This window comes from Pectinophora gossypiella, chromosome 26, assembly GCF_024362695.1.
Source record: "Pectinophora gossypiella chromosome 26, ilPecGoss1.1, whole genome shotgun sequence".
Taxonomy (NCBI): domain Eukaryota; kingdom Metazoa; phylum Arthropoda; class Insecta; order Lepidoptera; family Gelechiidae; genus Pectinophora; species Pectinophora gossypiella.
The window spans coordinates 6,606,941-6,634,747 of NC_065429.1; the positions used below are offsets into that span (position 1 = coordinate 6,606,941).

The window sequence follows — 27,807 nt, forward strand, 5'->3', positions numbered from 1 at the left end:
GGATAAATAGGGCAGTGGTTTCCCTCTTGCCTTCCGCCCCGCAGTACTCGTGTCTGACGCGAGTGGAATAGCGCCCCGTTTAATCTATTTCAAAGGCGCACTAGGACTCCTGTCCTCCGCGTCTGAATAGTACTGATAGTTACTGCTGCCCTCTGTCAGGTTCCAGGTTACAGTGCCTGTTACAAATTACTGATCAAGCAAACAATAAAACAACATTCTGTCCTCCCCAGCTGGACGTGGTGATAGAGACGAACGCGGCCACGATCCGGGTGCTGGAGGGCGTGCAGAAGAAGCTCTCCCGGATGTCCCCCGAGGAGGCGGCCAAGTACCGGCTCGACGAGTGCCTCGGCGGACACTCGCCCACCATCCACCAGCGGGCGCTGCGCCGGATATACGGTGACAAGGTGGTACGAACACTCACACGCTCTACGCATGCCGTAGTCACTACACGCACACACACCACACATATCCATGCACACACACACACATCCACGCGCGCACACACACACTTCACATACACGTACACGCACTTCACACACACTTCACATACACGTACACACATGCACATACACTTCACACACACACACACACACACACACACACACTCACACACTGAACACACATACGCACACACTGTTACCCTTACACAGCCCCACAGACACACTCACACACTTAACACACACACTTCACACACATCCAGATACACTTCACACACTGAACACACAGACACGCACACACTGTTACCTTTATACAGCCCCACAGACACTCACACACTTAACACACACAAACTACTCAAACTCTAAAATACCGAGAGAGAGTGTATACAAACTACTGCAGTTCCTCACAACCTACATAGCCGGGGAGAAGTAGCTGCAAGAAAAACCTCTGCACAGGACCCTAGACGTTATTTAAAATACCCTCACTCACACCTCAATATCTTCCTTGTTTTTATGGTCTGTGAACAGGGAAGTACTTTTTACAATGCGCATAATATTTAGACTTTATTAGAGAACGTAAGTTGAAATAGTACACAAATAAACAGTTACAGGAATAACCTGGTTAATGGCATTAGGCTCGCCCCCTTTTACATGGGACTTAAACATAGCTGGCGAGAAGTGGGTGTAGTAGATAGCGTGATTATGACGTCATCTTAACACACATACCTTCCTCATCATCATCAGCCCATTAACGTCCCCACTGCTGGGGCACGGGCCTTCCCTACGGATGGATAGGGAGATCAGGCCTTAAACCATCACGCGGGCCCAGTGCGGATTGATGGTTATTAACGACTGCTAATGCAGCCGGGACCAACGGCTTAACGTGCCTTCCGAAGCACGGAGGAGCTCGAGATGAAAACTTTTTTTTTGTGATCACCCATCCTATGACCGGCCTTTGCGAAAGTTGCTTAACTTCAACAATCGCAGACCGAGCGTTTACCGCTGCGCCACCGAGCTGTAAACTATTATAATCCGGTCAAATATAAAACATCCTCTGGGTTCGACCGCTGCGCCACCGATTTCCCATTGGGGTAGGCAGAAACTACGAAATTCCACTTACTACGACCCTGACACAAAAAAATACACTATTCAAATTAGATATATTTACATATATTACACATAGTAGTTAGATTGTCTTTATTGCACTGGTAGTAGAATAATTACTTAACTTAAAATAATTACTTTTTTTATAAAGGTTATGGCCTGGAATGAAGTCCTTTGGGCCAAATAATTACTTTACATTTACATAGTCCAGGGTCTGCATGGCAATCGCGCCGCGCGGCAAGAATTATATTGAGCGCTTCGACCAATAAACGATACGAATGCTATCTACCATCAAACGGCTATTGGTCGAAGGCCTCGATATAATTCGCGCGGCGCTCTGCGCGGTTGCCATATAGAGCCTATATGATATAATTAAACCAGATATACATTGTTTTAAGTTTACGCGGTTATTATCATAATTAAAGCACATAATAACGGGTTCTTACCGCGTTTAAATGACATCCCGTGATCATGGCACTTGCAACAGTGTCGAAATATCGGGAGTCTAATATCCCCATTTAAACGCGGTAAGAACCCGTTATTATGTGTTTTAATTAAAACCAGATATGCTCAAAAATGACTGCTAACATTTCAAGGTTAGCCGCGCTGACGTCAAACCCTCCGTCGCCATTTTGTTAAAAACAAATCCTCACGCTAATGATTTAAATTTACTTTGCAAGGCAATTTTGAACTTTTAGTAAAGGATTTACTTACAGTTTTAATGTTTTTATATATGTGATTTATAAATTCGTTTGCGATTTTCGAATTTATGTTTGGGTCATAAATGATTATCACGGGGTGGGTTGTGACGTTGGGACAACTTGCACTAGCTTCAACACTTTCGGTGTTACTACAAAACACAAACTAAAAATAAACTAGGTTTGAAATAGTATTTCGCGCCACAAAAGAAGTCGGCGGATTTTAATGAAACTAACTTGACAAGTCATAATAATTCTATGCAGAATCAGCGACAATAGCGCCGCGGCCTTCGGGACTTCTTTCATATACGGATTATATTTTAAACATAGTTTATCTTTTAGTCTTTGTTTTGTAGTAACACTGTATATATTAGTGCATGAGATTAATGCTCGAATTTTATTAGAATGTTAGTGACATCGTACCGAATACTGAGGGGGATGATTAAGACCATGATTCTGAGTTGATATCAAGTGGAAGTTTCCGTCGTTAAATTCATGTTTTTTAAATGATTCTCTTAAAAAATTCCACTTTATATTAACTCAGAATAATCAGCTGAATTTGTTACTACGTCACTTACACCCCGTACAAGTACATACGGTAGCCATAAAAGTAGGTATGGGTGTTAGTGACACCGTAACGAATAGTAAGGGGGATGATTCAGACCATGATTCCGAGTTGATATCAAGTGGAATTTCCTGTCGGAAAATTCGTGAAAATTTTAGTTTTTTTTTTAATAATTTTCCGGCGATGAATGATTCTCTCAGTTTTCGTTACGATGTCACTAACACCTGTATAAAATACCGAGAAATTCTACTATTTCGACGGCGGGGAAAAATAGAGCAGTGGTTTCCCTCTTGCTTTCCACAGTACTCTGTCTGACGCGAGTGAGATAGCGCCCAGAGTAGTATATTTCAAAGCCGTACTAGGGGTGGTATTAGTAAACTAATCTCAGCTTCGAGACTGTCCTCAAGATCATGTCAATGTGACAGTTCCCATATAAAAACAGAGACTTGAGCATGAAACAAGAAACATTTATTGAGAAGGTATACATGCAGGTGTCAAAACTTATAAAATTGTCTCAACAGCATGTCCATGTCGGACGTACAATATTACAAATAATGTCATTATTAAGCATCAAGGAAATAATTAAGTACCTAACAATTAGTCACATTATAAACATTTGTCAATTTCAAATGTCATTGTTGTTCAAAATATTCATTCAAGTCATAAAATTCCTTATCAACTAGCCAATTTTTTAGACGCTTTTTCAATGTCTTACCCACATGATCTTAAGAGCAGTCTCAGCTGAGATTAGTTTATTAAAACCACCCTAGGACTCCTGTCCTCCGCCTCTGAATAGACAGTTACTGCTACCCTGTTACAGTCCTCATAATATACATGAAGCAGCAATACTCTAATGCTGTCTCCATTGTTATAGGCGGTGGATATTATCGCTGGCCTCAAGAAAAACCCCGTGGTTGCTGTTCCCGTCGTGCTGAGGAGGCTGAAGGCTAAGGAGGAGGAATGGAGAGAGGCGCAAAAGGTAATACCACACCCTGGACACATTGAACAGAATATAATCAATCAATCAATCAATCAATAATACTTTATTGCACAACAACATATACAAAGGACATAAACATACGAATAAAACATAAGCACAATAGACGGCCTTGTTGCTAAACAGCAATTTCTGCCAGGCAACCTTAGGGTGAAAGAAGATTCTTCATTGGAGCACGGGCTGGTGCAATAAACATATAATGATACCAACATAACAAAAAAAAAAAGAAAGAATAAGTTGAACACACAAAAAGAAGACAGTAAAATCGCTTAAAATTTTCACAAAACAATTACAAAGAAGCGTAAAGGATGTTTGACTTTATACAAAACTCCTCAATGTAAACGGATACTACACATTGATGTTATCAATGGGATAGTTTCCAACTAGTCGCAAACGTGGTTTCCTATAAGTAGGTACAGTCATGAGTAATATCATGTACCCACTTTAGAACCCTGTCGCACTATCATATTTGACATTTAATGAGGCTTACGGTTTAAATTGTCAAATAAGTTAATGTGACATGGTTGCGAAGTGTATACATATTAGTACTCGTGACCGTAGAATCGGCATCTAGAAATCACTATATTTCAGAGACAATGATGAACCCCATGCGATGTGCTTATGACAGACTGTCAGTGTTGATACACGCATGCTGCCTTCCTTCTGACGTCTCGATAGGTTTATACGATCATTTTCATTCTTTCTTTACGGTATCCGTGGTCCAGTGGTTGAGCGTTGGGCTCACGATCCGGAGGTCCCGGGTTCGAATCCCGGTGGGGACATTCACAAAAATCACTTTGTGATCCCTAGTTTGGTTAGGACATTACAGGCTGTGCTTCGGAAGGCACGTTAAGCCGTTTTTCCCTGTTACTACTTGATGTAAGTATGTAGTCGTTACATGAGTCATGTCAGGGGCCTTTGGCTCAGTAATAATGATTGATGAGGTTGGTATTACACCTCACAACCCACACGATAAGAAGATTATTTTAAAGCAATGTAGAACATATGTCTAAATCACCCGACAATTCCCCAGGGCTTCAACAAACAGTGGCGGGAACAGAACGAGAAGTATTACCTGAAGTCCCTCGACCACCAAGGCATCAACTTCAAGCAGAACGACCTGAAGGCGATGCGGTCCAAGTCGCTGTTCAACGAGGTGGAGGCGGCGTACGCGGCGCGGCGGCCCGGGCCGCACCTCGTGGTCGACTACAACATGCAGTCGCGGCAGGAAGGTAGGGTACACGGCCAAGTTCATAAAACACCAAACCCGGCCCTTAAAACAGTATATATGTTTTAATTTGACATTAAGATTCCCATTGACATTCAGAATTTGCCTTTCAACTGTTTTAAGACAGTAGTTAAACAAAAACTTTACAAAAAAGGTTATTATAAAGTAAGTGATTACTTAGAAGATATGAATGCATGGGATTAACTGTCTGAGAACTGATATTAGGCAGCTAAATTACTCAATTGTATAAAAATATTTTATGTTTATTTTATTTTTTTAAAGAACGTCTAGGGCCCTGTGCCGAGGTTTTTCTTGCAGCTTCTTTTCCCCGGCTATACAGGTTGTGAGAAGCTGCAGTAGTTTTAGGCGGATGAGACGTTCGTTATGTAAAAATTGACGATTCAAAGTGTAACTATGTTACCTACTGAATAAAGATATTTTTGAATTTGAATTAGTATGATCTAACTTAGAAACTTGTTATTCCAGCGATCAAGATTGTCCGCGACTGCGCGGAGCTGCTGATCCACCACGCGCGGCGGCAGACGGCCATACAGAAGGCGGAGAAGCGCCGCATCAAGCAGCTGCTGCGGCAGTTCCTGCCCGACCTGTTCGCGCACCCGCGGCAACCACTCTCCGACGACGAGAACGACGGTGAGCATAAAGAAAGGAAAACATGAAACAGCAGGACTAGGGCCCTGTGCTGGGAGGTTTTCTGGCCACGTCTTTCCCTCAGCGTTACAGATTCCGATGTGGTAGTAGTTTTACAGCTAGTTACATAATATGTAATTTAATCTTTTGAAGTTCAAAAAGCGCTAACTTTGTTAGCCAATTTTGAAAAATAAATATTTTTTTAATTTTGAACCCACTGGATTATAATCTTCTTTGCGAGTCGATGGCGATCGTAGCTGCGCCTGTGAATGTGCCCAACCAAGTTATGACTGCAGTTTTACAAAAATTGTGATTCGCCAAACTGCAAAACAGTTTGTTGGCGAGCTTAAACACTCAATACAAATTAAGCTGCTTATCTATACTTCTATATCTAGTCTATTCTAATATTTACAAAAAGTGGGACAGACATTTACGCGCACAACCCAATTGAATTGTCGGGTTGTTTTTTTGTTTTGGCTACGGGTAGTAGTACAGGAATTGACCTTTGATAGACTGGAATGGAAAATGCTACCGACAAGAGCGTGGCTCTTAAATTGATGATGATGATACCAACAGTACACATATTGTATAGTTATAAAATGCAAGTCTTAAATTAGTTTTTGTATATGTGCCCCCAATAACAGGTACACACTGCATTCACAATTACAAAAACAAAACGTATATATCTAGGTGTATATGTATAATTATATATAAATAAATATTTATAAAACCTAAACAGAAATAAGACATAAGAGACAATGATGAACCCCATGCGATGTGCTTATGACAGACTGTCAGTGTTGATACACGCATGCTGCCTTCCTTCTGACGTCTCCATAACTGACTAGAAAGTCCCTTTCCTTTTCGCCAGATAAGAAAATGACAGGTATAACTTATAATGAACTTAGATAGAACATAAACATGATTAGCTACTGCGAATAGCGAAGGTTGGTGGTAGGGCTGGCAGAGGAAGACCTAGAAGGACGTACATTGACCAAATTGGACATCTCAACGCTCAACCACTGGACCATAGAAGCCGTGTAACTAATGCATTACTATGTTGTAACAGAGGAGAAAGAAGAGCCGACGAGTCCTGGTAGCCCTGCTGCTGACGAGAAGGAAAAGGATGGAGACAAAAACAGCGGCGACAAGGTCAAACAGGAGAAAGAGGTAATATATACTTACAATACCATCAGCACTAATTTAAGAGCCACGCTCTTGTAGGTGTCGTGCTCAGCGGTGAAGGAAAACACCGTGAGGAAACCCAACATTCTCGAAAAATGTATTTTCGTAGGTGCGTGACCTAACCCATGGTATAAAAAATCCAGGTATGCTCAATCCTATTATTTATTTTTTACATTTCACGACTTTACAGTGCAGAAGCGCCAATGCGCCACGTGAAAGTTTCAATATAAACAATAATTAGACATATGAAACTTAAGTGTAAACAATATAAAAACATTTAATTTTCACACATCATTCAACCCAAGACAAGGTTTCCTATGACAAGCCGCCATTGCTAGTCCATTGCTGTGTTACCATTAAATTAGTATCTCCAACATTCCAAGGACGTAAAATTTATTATTGAAAATTAAGTGAAATACTGACTAATGTATTTAATTACTATTACTTGTTACATTAAAACTGTGAGTAAATCTTTTACTAAAAGTTCAAAATTTCCTTGCAAAGTAAATATAAAAACATTGGTCGTGGGTAATTTATTTTTTACGAAATGGCAACGCAGGGCGGGATGACGTCAGCTGGGCTAACCTTGAAATGTTAGCTGTCACTTTTGAGCAAACCTTGTTTCGTTGTACCATGATAACACCTCGAGTTTGTTGATAAAATTTTCTTCTACAAAATCATATAAAAAAATATTAACTCAGAGACAATGATGAACCCCATGCGATGTGCTTATGACAGACTGTCAGTGTTGATACACGCATGCTGCCTTCCTTCTGACGTCTCGATACTTCAAAAATTCTATACTTTTGCGATGGTAAAGTGTAAATAATTTAAAATATATAAAAAATATGAGAATTTTGTGACGGAAAATACCACTTGATATCAACTCAGAATCATGGCCTGAATCATCCCTCAAAGTTTTCAAAAAATTCAAAAAGTCGTTCGATTCGTTTTCGTTACGATGTCACTAATACCCTGTATATGTTTTTTGGGAAACGTTGCCTGGAAGTCGCTCATTGATCGCAGAAGGCGGTCGGGCTTTCAATTCATCGCGCTTGGCATCAAGCTCTAAGCGCTGTTGAATTTCAAAACCATAAACTTTAGTGTGACCCAAAGCTCTCCACGACGTTTAGCGGCTTGCTTTTCCCACTGAGATGACTCAAGGCCTCACTTTTTACATACATACATAAACTCACTCCTATTTCCCACCGGGATAAACAGAGACTATAGAATTCTATTCGCTTCGATCCTGACACACTTCTCTTGCTTCCTCCACATTCATCAATCGCTTCATACACGCACGCCGCCGCCGATTCAGAGTAGATCGTACTGAACCTTTTCTAAGGACTTCCCTGGTTTGGTCAATCTTCTTCTATCGTGTGCGTTGTAAGGTGGATTATCAACCTCATAAACCCTAGTATCAGGGTCAATAAGAAGTTAGGGTGTGGTGGTTTGGTCAATGTATTCCCTATTTCTTACTTCCTCCACATTCATCAACCGTTTCATACGCGCACGCCGGTTCAGAGTAGATCGTATTAAACCTTTTCTAAGCACATCTCCAATTTGGTCAAAGTAAGTCCTGTGGGCGGAAGGCAAGAGGGAAACCACTGCCCTATTTTTCCCTAAAAAAGTAGCGTGGAGAGTATTTTAAATGCTACACCGACAAGAGTGTGGCTCTTAAATTGATGATAAGTCCTTCTCGGGCGGCCTCACATTTTCATAAATAATTATATTATAATTTGTTCGTTTACAGTCATCCGAATCTGACAATGCGTCGGACAAGAGCGGCAAAAACAACAAGTATGACAAAGAGAACAAACCTAAGAACAACAACACAGACGCCAAAAATGACAAGGGTAAGCCGTCCACGCTATATTTAATTTACATAACATAACATAAAGTCACCGACATAGCTCGGAGAATTGCAAAGCTGAAGTGGCAGTGGGCAGGACACATAGCGAGGAGAACCGATGGCCGCTGGGGCGGAAGGGTTCTGGAATGGCGACCACGTGTCGGACGACGCTCAGTGGGTAGGCCTGCTACAAGGTGGACCGACGATCTGGTGAAGGTCGCGGGAAACCGCTGGATGCGAGCAGCGCAGGACCGATCGTCGTGAAGATCCTTGGGGGAGGCCTATGCCCAGCAGTGGGCGTCGTACGGCTGATGATGATGATGAACGTAACATAAATAGCCTATATACGTCCCACTGCTGGGCACAGGCCTCCTCTCAATCAACCGGAGGGGGTATGGAGCATACTCCACCACGCTGCTCCACTGCGGGCAGGTGGAGGTGTTTTTACTGCTAATAGCCGGGACCAACGGCTTAACGTGCCCTCCGAAGCACGGTATCATCTTACTTTTTCGGACAATCAGGTGATTCAAGCCTGAAAAGTCCTTACCAAACAAAGGACAGTCTCACAAAGTGATTTCGACAATGTCCCCATCGGGAATCGAACCCGGACCTCCAGATCGTGAGCCTAACGCTCTAACCACTAGACCACGGAGGCTGTTATATTTTATTTATTTATTTAAATTTATACCAACAGGACACAATAAAACCGGACCTGTCAAATCTTCAGGTTAGATAAGCGAACCCTGTGAAAAAAGGGACACTGCTAGGGAGATGATGATGACCCTGTTGTGCTCACGATCCGGAGGTCCCGGGTTCGAATCCCGGTGGGGACAAATCACAAAAATCACTTTGTGATCCCTAGTTTGGTTAGGACATTACAGGCTGATCACCTGATTGTCCAAAAAGTAAAAAGATCCGTGCTTCTGAAGGCACGTTAAGCCGTTGGTCCCGGTTATTACTTACTGATGTGAGTACGTAGTCGTTACATGAGCCATTATTATTATTGCGTATGGCAGACAAATATCCTGCTTGGATCAAATATCCAGCTTAAGCTCCCTTAACCAAGTCTCTGCCGCATCCGTCACACAATGCAGCTCGGCTATACCACCTGGGAACCGGTGCAGAGGGCACTCGTTCACTATGTGAGATATGGTTTGGTCCGGGTGACCACATTCACAGTATGGTGACTCCTTTAAGCCCCATTTACATAATAAATTTACAATATAAGATGAGCCATGTAAGGGGCCTATGGCGGCTCAGTAATAACCCTGACACCAGGGTTAATGGGGTTGGTAACCTCACAACCAACACGATAAGTAGTAGTACTAAAGAGAATATGTATTGTTTTCAGATAGCACAATGCCCGCAAACAACGTGAAGCGAAGCAACAGTAATGATGAGGTGAAGAATGAGTTCAAAGACGAGATTGATGATGACTATAGAGACCATCCACCTAATGTAAGGGCTTTGTATTATCATCTATGGTTGGGTTAACACACACACAGTTTTGATAGTTGATTTTTTAAAATATTTGTACGTCTAAATGCAGGCGGAACACATAGAATAGAATAGAAAAAGTTTATTATAAAAGGACGCCACACACAAAAAAAAGTCAACAACATCATATCAAATTTCCACTAAAACAATTACAAAAAAGCAAGACGGATGTTTGTCGAAATGACCATAAGGTGGTGGTGGACGTCCTGAGATAAAAGGGCCTCACTCAGCACAAGTCGCGGCGTGAACCACGACGCTGGTATTATGTGGACATCACAGCATTGTTATGTAAATTATTTTACCGCCTTTTTGTATTTTATGTGTTCTCACAAATTTGATAACAATTAGAGTCATGGGAGTCGTAGTAGCCCAGTTGGTAAAACTCTTGCCTCTCAGCAGTCGCAGGTTCGAATCCAGCACAGGCCTAAACCAATGATTGTCGAATTTATTCAATTCATTTCTATTTTATTGTGTATTTTCGAATATATATTTGGATCGAAAATGATTACATTCCCGAGAAATGCATTTTCGGAGGTACGGTCACGATCATTAATATGTATACACTTTGGTACCATGTCACATTAACTTTTTTGACAAATTGAACTGTAAGTCTCACTAAATGTCAAATATGTTAGTGCGACAGAGTCCTAAAGTGGGTACATTATATTGCTTGAATGACTGTATGTGTACTAACCTGTATTGCGCTGGTTAGTGACATCGTAACGAAAACTTTGAGGGATGATTGAGACCATGATTCTGAGTTGATTTGGATTTTTCCGTCGCAATAGTATGGAACTAAAAATAATTCAAAGAGACTAAAATTTTCTTGTTTTTTTTCGACAGGAAATTCCACTTGGGGAATCATCAGTATTCGTTACGATGTCACTAACACCCTGCATATTAAAACTTTCAAGGACAGAACGTCTAATGACGTTCCGATTCCAAGGTGTCATACTATCTGTTATGAACCATCAATTTATTTATTTATTTATTCAGGTTAACAACAGCTCATTTACAATACTTTACAATAATATTATGTTATAAGCTAGTGAAGCTAATTACAGTTAACCACGTATTAATTAATGTAGTAGGGGCAGACGAGTTCACGTATATCAGTGGTACGCGTGTGTGTGTTATGTGTTATTTGTTATGTGTGTGCAATGATCCATGGTCTGCCCGTGAAATGGTTGAAAAAATATTCCCCCTAACGAGGTACGTGCATGTTCCAGGAGGCCAGGTTCGTGTGCACGTCGTCGTGGTACCTGTTCCTGCGGCTGCACGGCGTGGTGTGCCAGCGGCTGGCGGCGGCGCGGCGCACGGCGGCCGCGCTGCACGAGCAGGAGGCGCGCGACACCGGCGGACGCCACCCCAGCGTCGCCACCGCGCTGCGGCTCAAGCCCAACAGTCAGTACACCACGCTCACACTCTACTCACTGATTCTAATTCAAAAAATATTTCATCATCATCAGCGTTGTCCGAAAGTAAAATGATCCGTGCTTCGGAAGGCACGTCAAGCCGTTGGTTACTGCTTACTTCTAACTTTTTTTTTTTTTTTAAAGAACGTCTAGGGCCCTGTGCCGAGGTTTTTCTTGCAGCTTCTTTTCCCCGGCTATACAGGTTGTGAGAAGCTGCAGTAGTTTTAGGCGGATGAGACGTTCGTTATGTAAAAAAATGAAGACTCAAACTGTAAAACTATGTTATCTACTGAATAAAGATATTTTTGAATTTGATTCGAATTTGATGTACTTAAGTGAGTAATCGTTACATGAGCCATGTCAGGGGTCTTTGGCGGCTCAATAATAACCTTGACACCAGGGTTGATGAGGCTGGTATTTCACCTCACAACCCACACGATAAGAAGAAGAATCACTGAAAGAAAGAAACATTTATTATTTCCGGACACCACATACAGACAGGTACACTCACCACCACGGAGGCCGTCCCATTTCTTAATATTTGTATGGATCTTGTGTCCAGTAGGTTTAGTAAAGTATTTTATCTATCTGTCTAACCATACATTTCGTTGACAGACTTACCAGTGGACGCGTCGTCCCCCGCGACGTACTACACAGCACTGCTCGAGCTGGTGAAGGGAGTCCTGGACGGGAACACGGAGCCAGCAGCGTTCGAGGACGCCGCGAGAGAGATGCTCGGCATCCGAGCCTACCCCGCCTACACGCTCGACAAGCTCGTCTCCATCGCTGTTAGACAGGTATGTATTGTGCTAATTCCTGTAAACACCATCTAATTTTGTTTTAAGTTATATCTGCCATTTTCTTATCCGCCGAAAAGGAAAGGGACGGGTAATCGTGAAGCATAAAATTGATGGAACACACGTCAATTTTAAGCACAAATCTAAAACTGTCTAAAATGTTTACATTGGCCAATAACCCGACAGAATTAAGTTGACAGCCCACGTCAAACGGATTGCAAACCAGCGAGATACCTTTTTAATTCGCCCGGGTTATTCATTTACTCGTTCTTCCTAAAATTAAAAGCTGTCAATCATCCGTCCCTTTCCTTTTCGGCGGATAAGAAAATGACAGGTATAACTTAAAGTAAAATTAGGAGGTGTCTGCAGGAATCGGGGCCATTGTATACTCGTGCTAAGCGTTTGGCGGCGAGGATGTGCTGTCGCCAAAGGAAGTTTTCGTAGTACCGAACTGACCATAGTACCCCGCTAGCCACTAGTTGGTAGTGTGACTAGGGATCGACGATCCAACGGTGTTGTGTTGGAAGTTGTATATATGCGTCGCGCTGTGAAAACTTCGATAGCGCGTTTCAGGACTGCATTATTGAATGGTGGCGCCATCTGTTGCATGTGGGCGGAACTAGTTGGGTCCGCGACAATAGCATACGTTACTATTTCAAGCAATAAGGTATTTGACCGGGTCAATCTCTTCTATCGCCTATTGTCTAGCGCGGCTAAATAGTAACCCTGACACCACGGTTGATGAGGTTGGTACTCCACCTAACAACCCACACGATAGAAGAAGAAGACCGGGTCAGTGATAAATTATAAAATGCCAATCAAGAAATAGATTAATAATCACTCTCATTTTGCTTCTCGACAGAGCCGTGGTAGTTCTCTCTCTTTGAGGTCGCAGGTTCGAATCCAGCACACGCCTAAACTCGAATCTGTTTTCGAAATCATGTTTGGATCTTAAATGATTATCACTTGCTCAACGGTGAAGGAAAACATCGTGAGGAAACCCACATTGCCGAGAAACGTGTTTTCGGAGGTATGCGACCTAACCTGTATTGGGCTGGTTCACCCTTCGCGGGTTGGAAGGTCAGACAGGCAGTCGCTTCCGTAAAAAACCGGACCTGTCAAATCTTAGGTTAGGCTAAGGAGATGATGACTAACTTGATAGAGACAATGATGAACCCCATGCGATGTGCTTATGACAGACTGTCAGTGTTGATACACGCATGCTGCCTTCCTTCTGACGTCTCGATACTTCAAATACATCTATACCAAACAACTTACTTAAAATCTTTTTTTTCTATTGTGTGCGGTTATCGACCTCATCAATCCTGGTGTCAGGGTATTGATCCGCCAAACACTAATTAAAGGGAAGCAATTTTATAGCTTAAGCGAGTTTTTCAGTTTATAAATAGGTTTTGTTTTCCTTTTTTTTATATAGATAGTGTTTTTGTAATATTTTTTCAGTAATTAAAGCACATAATAACGGGTTCTTACCGCGTTTAAATGGGGATATGAGACTCCCGAAATATCGTGCGGAAATATAAACGCGGTAGGAACCCGTTATTATGTGCTTTAATTATGATAATAACCGCGTAAACTTAAAACAATTTTTTCAGTGCTTTATATAAGTACTTAGTTATTATTGTATGTCACAACATGTCTAAATGTGCTGAGCGCTATAAGCTGTACTCCCACCGGTATACTCAGCACACGTATCCCCCAGCTGCAGCACTGCGTGTCGGAGCCGTGGTCGGCGCGCGCCACGGAGCTGGCGGCGCGCGGCGGCATGCGCGGCCCGCCCGCCTACGTGCGGCGCGCCGCGCGCTACCTGCGGCACGACCACGCCGCCTTCCTCGTCAAAGTGGTGCGTACTATACGCGGTGCTAGTGGCGTCGTAACCAATACTTTGAGGGATGATGATGTTTCCCTCGCAAAATTCATAATTATTTACAATTCTATACTTTTGCGATAATGAGCTGAATCATCCCCCTCAGTATTCGTTACGATGTCACTAACACTGTATTCAATTAAATCAAGAAAAAAAAAAAGAAAAGCTCCTAGAGCAGTACATAAAAATAATAGTTCGAATTCATAAAAACTAATCCAATTTAATCGATTCTGAGTTGATATCAACTGGATTTTCCTATCGGAAAATTTAAAGATAAAGATAAAAAATAAAGACGTTTTATTTGCTTAAACATGAGTAAAAAAAATTACGAAAATTATGAGATGATTGATGATTTTTGATGATGTGATTTATGAAAAGTGTTTTTGTAAATTATTTTCCGTTCCATACTGCGACGGAAAATCCCACTTGATATCAACTCTGAATCATGGACTGAATTATAGCTCAAAGTTTTCGTTACGCTAACATCCTGTATGTAAGTAATACTATTTGGACATATGTTAGCGTTTAGTATAATGGTGTTTTTTTTTTTGCAGTACGGCGGCGACGAGTGCAAAGTGACGTTTGAGTTGTTGGAGGGGGCGGGGGAGGGCCGCACCTCCCCGCACAACAACGACACCAGCAGACTGTCGCCCACGCACCAGGTGAGGATGAGAACCCGCCATCTTTGATCCATGTCCAATATCCATCATTTCAATATTCAAACATTTGGCGGCGAGGATGTGCTGCCGCCGCGTCTAGTGGTTAGAGCGTTAGGCCTGGAGGTCCGGGTTCGATTCCCGATGGGGACATTGTCGAAATCACTTTGTGAGACTGTCCTTTGTTTGGTAAGGACTTTTCAGGCTTGAATCACCTGATTGTCCGAAAAAGTAAGATGATTCCGTGCTTCGGAAGGCACGTTAAGCTGTTGGTCCCGGCTATTAGCCGTAAAAACACCTCCACCAACCCGCAGTGGAGCAGCGTGGTGGGGTATGCTCCATACCCCCTCCGGTTGATTAAGGGGAGGCCTGTGCCCAGCAGTGGGACGTATATAGGCAGTTTATGAACTGAGCATAGTACGTACTCAACTAGCCACAAGTTGGTAGTGTGACTAGGGATCGACGATCCAACAGTGTTGTATTGGAAGTTGTATATATGCGTCTTGCTGTGTAAACTTCGATATCGCGTTTCACGACTGCTTGAAGACTGCATTATTGAATGTGGCGCCATCTGTTGCATGTGGGCGGAACTAGGTGGCCAACTAGTTGGGTCCGCTACAAAACATGACATAAGCTCATGATGTACCAATGAAGGACTAATCAGGCCACGTTCCCAAAAAAAAAAAATACAGCGTGTTAGTGACGAAACCGATTTTGAGGGATGATTTAGGCCATGATTCTGAGTTGGAATTTTCCGTCGCAAAATTCATGATTCTTTTTATTATTTTCAATTCTATACTTTTGCGATGGAAAATTCTACTTGATATGTTAATATTAACACAGCATGAGCTGAATCATCTCTCTCAGTATTCGTTAAGATACCGATTACACCCCGTACAAGTTCATACAGGTAGCTATACGAGTATTCGTTACGATGTCACTAACACCCTGTATATAGATGGCGCTGTTCATCAAGTGGGTTGCAAATTGACAAATGAGTGGAATATCAAAAGCGCACAACGTCAAAGGCGTGGAATGACAAATTTGTCAATTTGCAACCAACTTTTCGACCATATTATGCTCCAAAACGATTTTCGCTTTGGTCGATATCTCGTCTTCCTCGCAGCGATATCAGTCGTGTGTACTAACGAGTCCCCCCCCCTTAGCGCGGCGGCCGCGGCGGCGAGGCGGTGGCGCGGCTGGCGGCGTGGTCGCTGTACACGGAGCGGTTCGCGCGGCCCCCCGCCACGCCGGCGGGGCCCGCCGCCGGCCCGGCCGCGCCGCGCGCCAACAAGCCCGTGTTCCTGCGCCGCTGCGCGCGCCGCACCGGCGGGGACCACCGCAACGTGGCGCCCGGCCCGCCCGCCGGCTCCACCGGTACATAGCATTTGTTCTCTTCACCCATCACCACACCCTGGACACTTCATATAAAATGCTTCGTTTTACACAGACAATACATATTGACGTTACCGCATACGCGCGTGAACGTTGGGCTCACGATCTGGAGGTCCGGGTTCGATTCCCGATGGAGATGCTATCGAAAATGACTTTGTGAGACTGTTCTTTGTTTGGCTAGAATATTCTAGGCTGAATCACTGGGTCTAAAATGAGTAACATGAATTATCACGTTAAGCCATTTGTCCTGGGTTACTAATCTAAAACTGTCTGTACCAGTATTTTTGAAGGGGATGAAGTTTATGATTCTGAGTTTAAGTGGAATTTTCCATCGCGAAAGCGTTAGTTTTCTGTTTACTCCGGTGGGAAGAAGACGTGAGTTTATGTATGTATAGTCCAGGACAATATATGAAAGTACGTAAGCTAGTGTTGTGACGGTCATTAGAATTGTCAGTCGAGATAAGGTCGTTCGATTGTTTTTCGTATGTAACATCGTATGTGAGGGTTTGCTAAGGTGGGTGCCGTGCGCAGGTCGCGCGCGCCGCAAGCCGCTGCTGCACGACCACAGCGAGTGCACGCTGAGCTCGACGCTGCGGCTGCTGGCGGCGCGGCCGCAGCGCCTGTACCGGCCCGGCGCGCTGCGCGCCGCGCGCGCCTCGCACGCGCGCCTGCACGCCGCGCGCCGCGCCGCCTTCCGCGCCTGGATGGCCGCCCGGCCCGGCGCCTAGCTCGACGGTACACACGGCGGGGGAGCCCTACAAGTGCACTTGACTCCGACGATATAGACGGCGACACGGGAAACCTCAGTGAGGCGCGGGCACTACGCTCGCCTTGCGATAAACGTATCTCAACCCCGTAGCGATACAGTCGCGAGTTTTAAGCTTACAGTACCGCGCCGGTCCGTGAGCGCTGCGAGACGTACGAAGTCACGCAGTCGCGTCGAAGTATCGACGAGTAGATTTGAACTTTGATCGGTATTTCAAAACTGTCGGGCCACACTAGTCTGCCACTAAACATGAGTGCTATGTCATACAGTCGATCGCACTAATATATAACACAAACAATAATATAACATCACCCTTGAGGGGTAGAAGATGTATAGTATATACATTGTTTTAAGTTTACGCGGTTATTATCATAATTAAAACACATAATAACGGGTTCTTACCGCGTTCAAATGGGGATATGAGACTCCCGATATTTCGACACTGTTGCAAGTGCCATGATCACGGGATGACTGGATCATGGCACTTGCAACAGTGTCGAAATATCGGGAGTCTCATATCCCCACTTAAACTCAGGAGGAGCTCGGTGGCGCAGCGGTAAACGCGCTCGGTCTGCGATTGTTGAAGTTAAGCAACTTTCGCAAAGGCCGGTCATAGGATGGGTGACCACAAAAAAAAGTTTTCATCTCGAGCTCCTCCGTGCTTCGGAAGGCACGTTAAGCCGTTGGTCCCGGCTGCATTAGCAGTCGTTAATAACCACCAATCCGCATTGGGCCCGCGTGGTGGTTTAAGGCCCGATCTCCCTATCCATCCATAGAGAAGGCCCGTGCCCCTGCAGTGGGGACGTTAATGGGCTGGTGATGATGATATACTCCTACTCACAATACATAATACATTATGTAATGTCGTAAAAAAACTCGATTTCAATTGTGATCCAAACGTAAATACAAACTCGTACCGCCTTACAAATAAAAAAATAACCAGGGATGAACATGTATTTTAGGTATTTGACAGCCAAGAAAAATTTAGTCGATATAATAATAATTGAATTCAATTTTACTTGGTTGTCAATACTTAAACCAACGTTCAACCCTGGTTTATTTTTTACTTGTAAGGCAGGTAAAGTCAAATTAAGTGGTTTATAGCTCAAATCGGGACACTAGATGTAAACCAAGCGTTCTTCGAACATTTTACGGTATTCGGACTAATACATTAAATATATATTAACAGCCTCCGTGGTCTAGTGGTTAGAGCGTAAGGCTCACGATCTGGAGGTCCGGGTTCGATTCCCGATGGGGACATTGTCGAAATCACTTTGTGAGACTGTCCTTTGTTTGGTAAGGACTTTTCAGGCTTGAATCACCTGATTGTCCGAAAAAGTAAGATGATTCCGTGCTTCGGAGGGCATGTTAAGCCGTTAGTCCCGGCTATTAGCCGTAAAAAACACCTCCACCAACCCGCATTGGAGCAGGGTGGTGGAGTATGCTCCATACCCCCTCCGGTTGATTGAGGGGAGGCCTGTGCCCAGCAGTGGGACGTATATAGGCTGTTTACGTAACAAGTCCAGTCAATTTTATTGAACAATAATACTTAAACAATTTGCACAATAAATTTACACGATACTCTGCTATTTACTGCACTCCGCCCCTGACTAGCCCTGAGCGGCTGATGCCAGACATGGCAGGGTCGCCATATAAGGTCAGGCTCGGGACGAGTGAAACAGCCGAGTATCATCTCAAGACTCCTTTATTAATGGAACCTTAGTCATATACTACTACACTACAATGCCGAGCACAAAGGCGCCCATTACACTGGCCACATTTCCTCGCTCGGACACCCTTTGCGCCAAGAACAATCCGTGGGGTCATCTCCACTCTCTCTAACCGGCGTCCGATTCCCGCTACAAATTTCTTAGCATCGCTACCCCAACAACCCGTCGTCTCAAAAGCAAACGGGACAAAAATGTAGCCGCCTTCCAAATCCCTATATTTATCATCATCATCAGCCCATTAACGTCCCCACTGCTGGGGCACGGGCCTTCCCTATGGATGAATAGGGAGATCGGGCCTTAAACCACCACGCGGGCCCAGTGCGGATTGATGGTTATTAACGACTGCGATTGCAGCCGGAACCAACGTCTTAACGTGCCTTCCGAAGCATGAAGGAGCTCGAGATGAAAACTTCTTTTTTGTGGTCACCCATCCTATGACCGGCCTTTGCGAAAGTTGCTTAACTTCAACAATCGCAGACCGAGCCCGCTTCCATACATGCATGAAATTGAATTTGTATCACGTTTCTATGTTATTGCGACCGACTGTAAACTACTATGTACCAGTCTCAAGATTTACTTTTGTTATGAATATGGCTATGAAAAGTGTTTTCAGAACTGTCTAGTATCAATAACTATGAATAAAAATGTAATTTTGATCGTGAAACGTATAACGCGTGTATATTTCACTAACAAAATTATCTCGACCATTACAGACGGCGATACGGCTCACCTATCACGTTGGTCTAACTGAAAGCTCGGTGAGGTGTGGGTACTTAGTTCATCTTGCGATGAATGTATCTCTGACTACCCCAATTGGGATATAGTCGTGAACTTATGTTAAACGTGTATAATAGTACTTGATACACCTTAAAATGCTTGAGTTAATTTTTAACTATATTATACACTGCTAAGGAGGGGAATTCTCTACCGTCTTCTGTATTTCCGAATGCATATAACCCGGGTGCTTTCAAGGCCAGAATGAACAGGCACCTTCTGGGCGAGCTCCATCTTCTCTCAATGCCTTTGGGCAAGACTAGGGCCAAGAGCAAACCCATCAAAGGTAAAAAAAAACCACGCATACATCCCTAAAAGGGTAGGCAGAGATGTATAGCATACAGTGTGTTAGTGACACCGTAACGAATACTGAGGGGGATGGTTCAGACCATGATTCTGAGTTGAAATCAAGTGGAATTTTCTGTCGGAAAATTCATGTTTTTTTTGTGTTTTTTAAATAAAAAAATTGTGTTGAATTAATAGCATCAAATTTATTTATTCAAACAATTAAAAACAAACACATCTTATAAATAAAACACCTCCTCCAATGCGTCACATCGAGGCAAGGTGCCCAACAGGCTGGCAGCATTACCCCTCTGAATCGCCAGACTAATTCTCTGACAGAAATAACTACCAGCCCTAGCATCTCCCGAAGCCCCAATAAGACGCATTAATAGCATTAGAGATACAATGGTGCTAATTCCTGTAAATACCATCTAATTTTATTTTAAGTTATATCTGTCATTTTCTTATCCGCCGAAAAGGAAAGGGACGGGTAATCGACAAGCATAAAATTTATGGAACACACGTCAATTTTAAGCACAAATCTAAACCAACCGTCTAAAAATTTTACATCAGTCAATAACCCGACACAGTTAAGTAGACAGCACGTCAAACGGATTGCATACCAGGGACGTACCTTTTGATTCGCCCGGGTTATTCATTCATTTACTCATTCTTCTTAAAATTAAGAGCTGTGAATCATCCGTCCCTTTCCTTTTCGACGGATATGAAAATGACGGATATAACTTAAAATAAAATTAGGCGGTGTCTCCAGGAATCGGGGCCATTATGTCACTTAAAATTTTAAAAAAATATTTATTATTATTTTTTTTAATTATATCTGTTCCAAGCTTTTGCGACGGAAAATTCCACTTGATATCGACTCGTAAATGATCTGAATCAACCCTCAAAGTATTCGTTACGATGTCACAAACACCCTGTATACACACCCCCTCCTCGCCAGCTAAGTTTAAGTCCTATGTAATAGAGGTTGAGTCTGTTATCACTTGTGAAAACACTTTTTCATACCCATACTCATCGTTCCTCCAAACTCCAACAATGTTTGATTTAAATTTGATTCTAAAAACGAAAATATTACACACAACATTCTCCCCAAAACATTGGTAACATTATAAGTACCGTAGATAAAGCGCTTCATACAACAACACGACGAAAACTTAGCTATAAATACTTATACTTAGCTAAAGATTCAATAAAATCGTCTAAAAATTACGTAGGTAATCATGAGCAATATAATGTACCCACTTTAGGACTCTGTCGCACTAACATATTTGACATTTAGTGAGACTTACAGTTGAATTTGTCAAAAAAGTTAATGTGACATGGTATCAAAGTGTATACTAATGCTCGTGACCGTACGTTTCGTCTTAGCATCTACAGCGTGGAGGATTCGTAACGCGGTTGGGTTATACAAATCCACATTGCCAGTTGGTCGCGTACTGTGGAATGTTAGAGCATGAACATTGAACAGCTATGTCTGCTCTAACTTTTCGTCACACTTTTTGAGCGCTCATGATCCAATTCATCATCAATTTAAGAGCCACGCTCTTGTCGGTGCAGCATTTCCATGCTACTTTTTAGGGAAAAATACGGCAGTGGTTTCCCTCTTGCCTTCCGCCCCATTTACGGTACTTATATATGAATGGTTGATAATTGTACTAATGATAATAATATTCATAATTTTAATAGTTATCATTGAACTCTGTCCGTTATATAATGAGGAACACAGGGTATGTCTGCGTATCTAGAATGTTTAGATGAATATTGTGCCCGGCGATTTTTGAAATTGAGCTATTGTGTGTTATCTACAGAGAAAAAGTAAAAATACTCACACATTTTGAGTGATTTTGCCTCGTTTTTGATAGTAATCGAAGTAGAAATAAGTTTACAATAATACTTAATTATATAAGGTCTGTTATCCTTAATGGGGTGGGTAAAGACACAAGTATTCAGAAGATTGTTATGATGAACCGTACAGTGAAAGGTGGTCACCCTCTTACCCATATAATGCTCCCATAATTTTAGAAAAGACAATCCCTCTGAACTTTTCTGCGATGTGGGTAGACAAGCAGCTAAGTTACTATCAAAAACGCTGTAGCTAGTTTTCAATAGCTCTTAACGGGAAAAATTAGGACCGATTTCAATGATACATTCAAATGTTGCATTTCTTTGGGAAATCTCATTTTATGTCTATGTTCCGCGCGTTATGTTTTAATGGCGCGCGGAGTAGAGGGCTCATTATACTTACTAATACGACTGGGGTTGACGCGTGATGAAATAGCGACATTTTTTGACGAAAAACTACAATAAAATGACCCAAAAAAGTTTGATTGTTAATATATTGTTGACAACGTAGTTTTTCGTGCAAAAGTTGCGGATTGCGTTCGAAAAGTCGTCAATTTGTAATAAATATTGTTAATTATACGATTTTTTTAATAAAATACGAACGGAATCTGACAAAGTTGTTTAAAACCAATCGTTACGCGCCACTCTCTATGTAAGACCGTGTAAATATAGTTTTGTCGTGATGGTATGTATAAAATTATGATTCTGTACTATCGACGCGGTGTACGTTCGATGTACATCCACCTGTAACAAATTGCTGTACTGTTTTTGATGTAACTTTCACCTGTTGTTTTGTATAAAATAGTGTGACTTTCCAATCGGCGTTCCTCAAAAACACGATGGAGTTGTTAAGTTTTTTCTTCGTTTAAACTTCTAATTTAATGGATAAAAAACATATGTATCTTTGTTTTTTGGTACAAAAGATTACCCTTGTTATTACACTAAGGTACAATTGCTTCCACTCATCATTCTGATCAAAATAAAGAGAAGCAATATAGGTAGCAACATCATTCTATTAGTTTTATATATGCTTCTACCATTTTAGAATAATTATGTACCCCAGCAATAAGAAAATAGGTAATTATCACGTTAAATGAACAACGCCATCTATCGTGTGCTTGGGGAACGTCGATTGGAAACTCCCTCATTTTCAGAGACTCTATGAGGTTTTGAATTTATCGTTGAGATTATAAATAAATTAACAGGTTAATAAACTCATTTTTAACATTTGTCATACCAACCTTGAATGATATGACTGATGCATTGATTGATGTACATTGAGCGTGTATCGCGCGACGGTGGGATCGAGCCCTGATCTCTCTCAAGTACACTGTAAATATAGCGAGCAAGAGACAGTATGTACTAACTGTTGAACCAATCTGGAATAAATATTATTATATTTATAATACAAATGTCGTTTTCTTTATATTACCTCTGTCATGTAGAGAGGATGAACGAAAGTAGAATTACGAAAAAGATTTGTGGTGGGGTGTAAGTGGTGGGGTTGGAAGGCCTAAGCGTACGATAAGCTGCATGAACATTTATTAGAGTAGAAGTTTATTGCAAGTCACAACTATAACTAATAACTTTAAGTATAACTAATGTTGTACTTAAGGCTTAATAATAAATAATAACAATAAACAAGTTATACAAGGTCATAAATGTGGTAGGTATATAGATAAGTCATATTGTGACATACAATAATAATTACATAAGGTACTTACAAATATACTTATCTATATAAAAAGACCTATTTATAAACTTAAAAACTCTAAGCTATAAAACTGGGATTGAAACTTTAGATGGGACATTCTCACACACATAGAATGACAATTCAGTCCAGTTTCTTAAAAAAAGGAAAAGGCAAATTAATAAATTACTTACCTGTAAGTACCTACTTAACATACCTGTGCAAAGTACCTGTGGATGAAGCCGGTGCATGGGTCGCGAGGTTTTTAGGCAGAAAAGTTTGTGTAATAGACTACTACCGCCATCTGTTGGTGCCAAATCTGAACTACTAACCATAACGCGTTCTAAAATGCAGCTAGCGACATCTATCGTACTTGGGGGTTAAAATGGCCACATCGAAGCAATTCATCCAAAAAGCCCTCCCAAAATTTTATATTGGCCAATAACCCGACAGAATTAAGTTGATAGCACACGTCATATAGGTTGAACAACAGCGGGTTGCAACTTTTCAAGGTTAGCCCAGCTAACGTCATCTCACACTGCGTTGCCATCTCATAAAAAATATATACGGTCGAATTGAGAACCTTCTCCTTTTTGAAGTCGGTAAAAAATAAATTACCCACGACTATTGTTTTTATATTTACTTTGCAAAGAAATTTTGAACATTTAGTTACTTACAGTTTTAATTATTTTTAAATATATGTGTCAAGTAATGAGTAGTATTAAATACATTAGTCAGTAATTCAGTTAATTTTCAATAATACAATTTATATCCTTAAAATGTTGGAGATACCTATTTAATGGTAACACATACTTCATCAAGGGCTAGCAATGGCGGCTTGTAATTGACTATAGCTAGGGATCGTGGACTGGAAAATCCCTCATTGTATCAGAAAAAGATTGGAAGAAAAAGAATCGTCCATAGTTGTTTGATCAACATTTACTAAAAAGATTTTGAGATTCTCAAAAAAGCGCGAAGGTTCGTGTTGCTCAATGTATGCTACGATTTTATTTTTTTTACTAAATTAGTTCCCGTAAACCACTACTAGATGTCGCTGTACAAAATTAAAACGCGCTTTGACGATATTATACGCTGTAGATGAACTTTCAAACGGTGAATCTGGAGAGGTCAAAAAAAAAAGAAACTGCAATTTTTGAGACCGCGTCGAATCTCTATAAGGGCTGCGCATATAATGCGTGGTTCTGTAGACTGAGGCGTGGTGGTTTATTTATTACTTTAAGGGTGCTAGTGACATCGTAACGACAATTTTAAGCCTTTAAGGGATGATGCAGACAAGCGGTGCCGAAAAATCGATAGTTTTACTATCGATAGTAAACAGCCAAAATCATCTACCCAATCGATAGGCCTATCGATAGATCTTTTTTGGCGATACTATTGATAAGCAATGATAGTATCGATAGTTAAAAGATGAAAAACTATCGTTAGTATCGATACTATCGTTGCTTATATAGTATCGCCAAAAAGAAGAAGATCGATAGTTCGATCGAAAACTATCGATAGGGCGCTATCGAGCGGCAACATTAATGCAGACCATGATCCTGAGTTGATAAATCAAGTGGATTATTCCGTCGAAAAAGTATGGAGGTGAAAATAATTGAAAAAACAAAATATGGAATGTTGCCGAATAATCAAGTTTCGATAATTATTTAGGGGCTTAGAAAATAATTGAATATACAGTCGATTATCGGCCGAGGAGCTCGGTGGCGCAGCGGTCAACGCGCTCGGTCTGCGATTGTTGAAGTTAAGCAACTTTCGCAAAGGCCGGTCATAGGATGGGTCACCACAAAAATACTCCTCCGTGCTTCGGAAGGCACGTTAAGCCGTTGGTCCCGGCTGCATTAGCAGTCGTTAATAACCACCAATCCGCACTGGGCCCGCGTGGTGGTTTAAGGCCCGATCTCCCTATCCATCCATAGGGAAGGCCCGTGCCCCAGCAGTGGGGACGTTAATGGGCTGGTGATGATGATATTGGCCGACACTATCATGAATTTTGCGACGGAAAGTTCCTTTTGATATTAACTCTGAAGCATGAACTGAAATCAACCCGTCGGTATTCGTTACGAGGTCATTACACAGTATACCATTGACTAATGGTTGCCTGGAATAGATTTGCGTATAGTATTGCCTTTTTATTCTTTGGTAACAATATAAATGAAACAAGATTCGTATGCAAAAGTCTATATATTTTAGCCATAACTTGTCCTATAAATAATTAAGCATCTGGAAGACATACAAGCATACAGCATTTACAATTATATTATCTAATAATATCATTTTCTATAGCTATCAAATATGCCATACTGATTTCTGTTGCATTTCGAATCCCAGTAGGGGCTTAAAAATGATTTTCGAAATTGTTTTCGAATTCGTGTTTGGACAAATGATTATAACGTGCTCAGCGGTGAAGGAAAACATCGTGAGGAAACGCACATTCCCGAAACACGTTTCAGAGGTATGTGGCATAACTTAGATTAGGATCTAAGTTAGGAAAGAACAGTACCTCTATTTCAAATTTCAACCAAATCGGTTCAGTAGTTTAAGCGTGAAAAGATAACAGACAGACAGAGCTTTCGCTTTATATTATTAGTATGGATTATTTATTAACATATAGCTTAACTTAACCGTTATAAAACCATTTGAATTTCACAGACAGTAAAAGATTTTTATGTCGTTTTGTAAAATTACTTATCGATTGGAAGTTTATCGTGATCAAGCTATATATATTATAATCAAATGTCACTATGATACTATACAACTGGGTAGTTTCCTAGGTCAAAGACAAATTATGATTACTAAATAAAGACAAATGTAAAGGTGAACGCGGTAAGAACCCGTTATTATGTGTTTTAATTAAGGTGAAAAAAGTTTACTTTTTTCTATATAATTTATTTATGAATTTTAAAAAAGAAAAATGTAATAATAAGTGCGTCATTTGTCACTTCTTTCTATGACGTCACAGGTTGCTTTTCAAACAAATTCCATAGTAATTTTGTGTTTTGGCGTTCAGTAAAAAGTAACTGATTTGACTAGTTGGAAACTGCCCTATTGTATAATTTATTTTTTTGAAAATTCCCATTCTGTAAAGTACCATTCATTATTCGTCGCCATATAGTGAAAATAGCGTAAGCTCCATTTTGAAAAATCAAATTAGGATGTGGTTTTTGTTAACATAACCTCGCAATATTTAGGGACGCTATTTTCAATACGGGTAAAAAATCGTGGTTCCATTTTTTTTTAAATTAAGATGGGTTTGCTCTTGACTTCGTTCTTCCACGAGGAGATGAAGAGATCGACGTTGGAACGAGCTTACCCAGAAAATGCCTATTCAAAACCAATCCAATGGTTCCAATTTTAACCTGGATTGAATTTAATTAGGTACTTTCCAATGTACGTCTCCACAAAAACAATATAGTTGGCGCTGTATCGATTCTTCTTCGTTTAACCTCCTATGTTCATGGATAACAGACATAATGCATCTTCTATCTTTGTTTTTGGGTATAAATGATGACCCTTTAAATTACACCCAGGCACAATTACATCTTCCACCCATTATTATTCTGATCAAAACAAAGAGAAGCAATACAGGTAGCAACATAATTCTTTAAATAATGTGATCCAAATATCAAGCTACAATTATTTTTATATATGCTTCTGCCATTACATTGTATTTTGTAATAATTATTTACAGTCATGAGCAATATAATGTACCCACTTTAGGACTTTGTCGCACTAACATATTTAACATTTACTGAGACTTACAGTTCAATTTGTCAAAAAAGTTAATGTGACATGGTACCAAAGTGTATACATATTAATGCTCGTGACCGTACCTAAGTAATGAGATAATAGGTATTTGTCACGTGAAAACTGTACAAGGCATTCTATATTGTTTTTGGTGAAAGAAGCCTGGAAAGTCCCTTATTGAAAAAAAATTAAAGTCTGTTGAAGGAAATCACATCATAGATGATTTTTCAAAAAGACGCTTACACGATTTTTTATGTATTGTCAACGACAACACGATACCGCACCACTGTGGTTTCGTTTAAGTAACCACACCACTGCTTAATGATGTCTAACGTGTAAAAAAAATCAAGTGTCAAACACAAAACAATTTCAAGAATATTTTATGTGCAAGGAATAAGTAGTATATACAGGGTGTTAGTGACATCGTAACGAATACTCTCAGTATTCGTTACGATGTCACTTACACCCCGTACAAGTACATACAGGTAGCCATACAAGTAGGTATGGGTGTCAGTGAAACCGTAACGAATACTGAAGGGGATGAATAACACGATTCTGAGTCAATATCAAGTGGA

The 27,807-nt window shown here is 41.2% G+C and overlaps 2 protein-coding genes across 5 annotated transcripts in view; one reads left to right on the forward strand and one right to left on the reverse strand.

Moving 5' to 3' along the window:
* LOC126378335 (paired amphipathic helix protein Sin3b) overlaps positions 1-23,189 on the forward strand; it is a 67,485-nt gene extending 44,296 nt beyond the window's left edge. For 3 of the 4 annotated variants that reach the window (XM_050026585.1, XM_050026586.1, XM_050026584.1), the window contains exons 18-30: positions 231-407; positions 3,679-3,783; positions 4,835-5,033; positions 5,516-5,680; positions 6,747-6,847; positions 8,616-8,718; positions 10,066-10,172; positions 11,441-11,615; positions 12,242-12,423; positions 14,144-14,284; positions 14,863-14,970; positions 16,131-16,341; positions 16,891-23,189. In XM_050026585.1, the coding sequence (XP_049882542.1) occupies positions 231-407; positions 3,679-3,783; positions 4,835-5,033; positions 5,516-5,680; positions 6,747-6,847; positions 8,616-8,718; positions 10,066-10,172; positions 11,441-11,615; positions 12,242-12,423; positions 14,144-14,284; positions 14,863-14,970; positions 16,131-16,341; positions 16,891-17,087 (1,971 nt within the window). In that variant the 3' untranslated portion in view covers positions 17,088-23,189. The remainder of the gene's footprint in view (positions 1-230; positions 408-3,678; positions 3,784-4,834; positions 5,034-5,515; positions 5,681-6,746; positions 6,848-8,615; positions 8,719-10,065; positions 10,173-11,440; positions 11,616-12,241; positions 12,424-14,143; positions 14,285-14,862; positions 14,971-16,130; positions 16,342-16,890) is intronic. The other variant, XM_050026587.1, reaches the window with a different exon arrangement.
* LOC126378404 (gastrula zinc finger protein XlCGF26.1-like) overlaps positions 19,513-27,807 on the reverse strand; it is a 92,045-nt gene continuing 83,750 nt past the window's right edge. Inside the window, exon 2 of the transcript XR_007568075.1 lies at positions 19,513-19,585. The gene's annotated coding sequence lies outside the window, so the exon portion shown is untranslated. The remainder of the gene's footprint in view (positions 19,586-27,807) is intronic.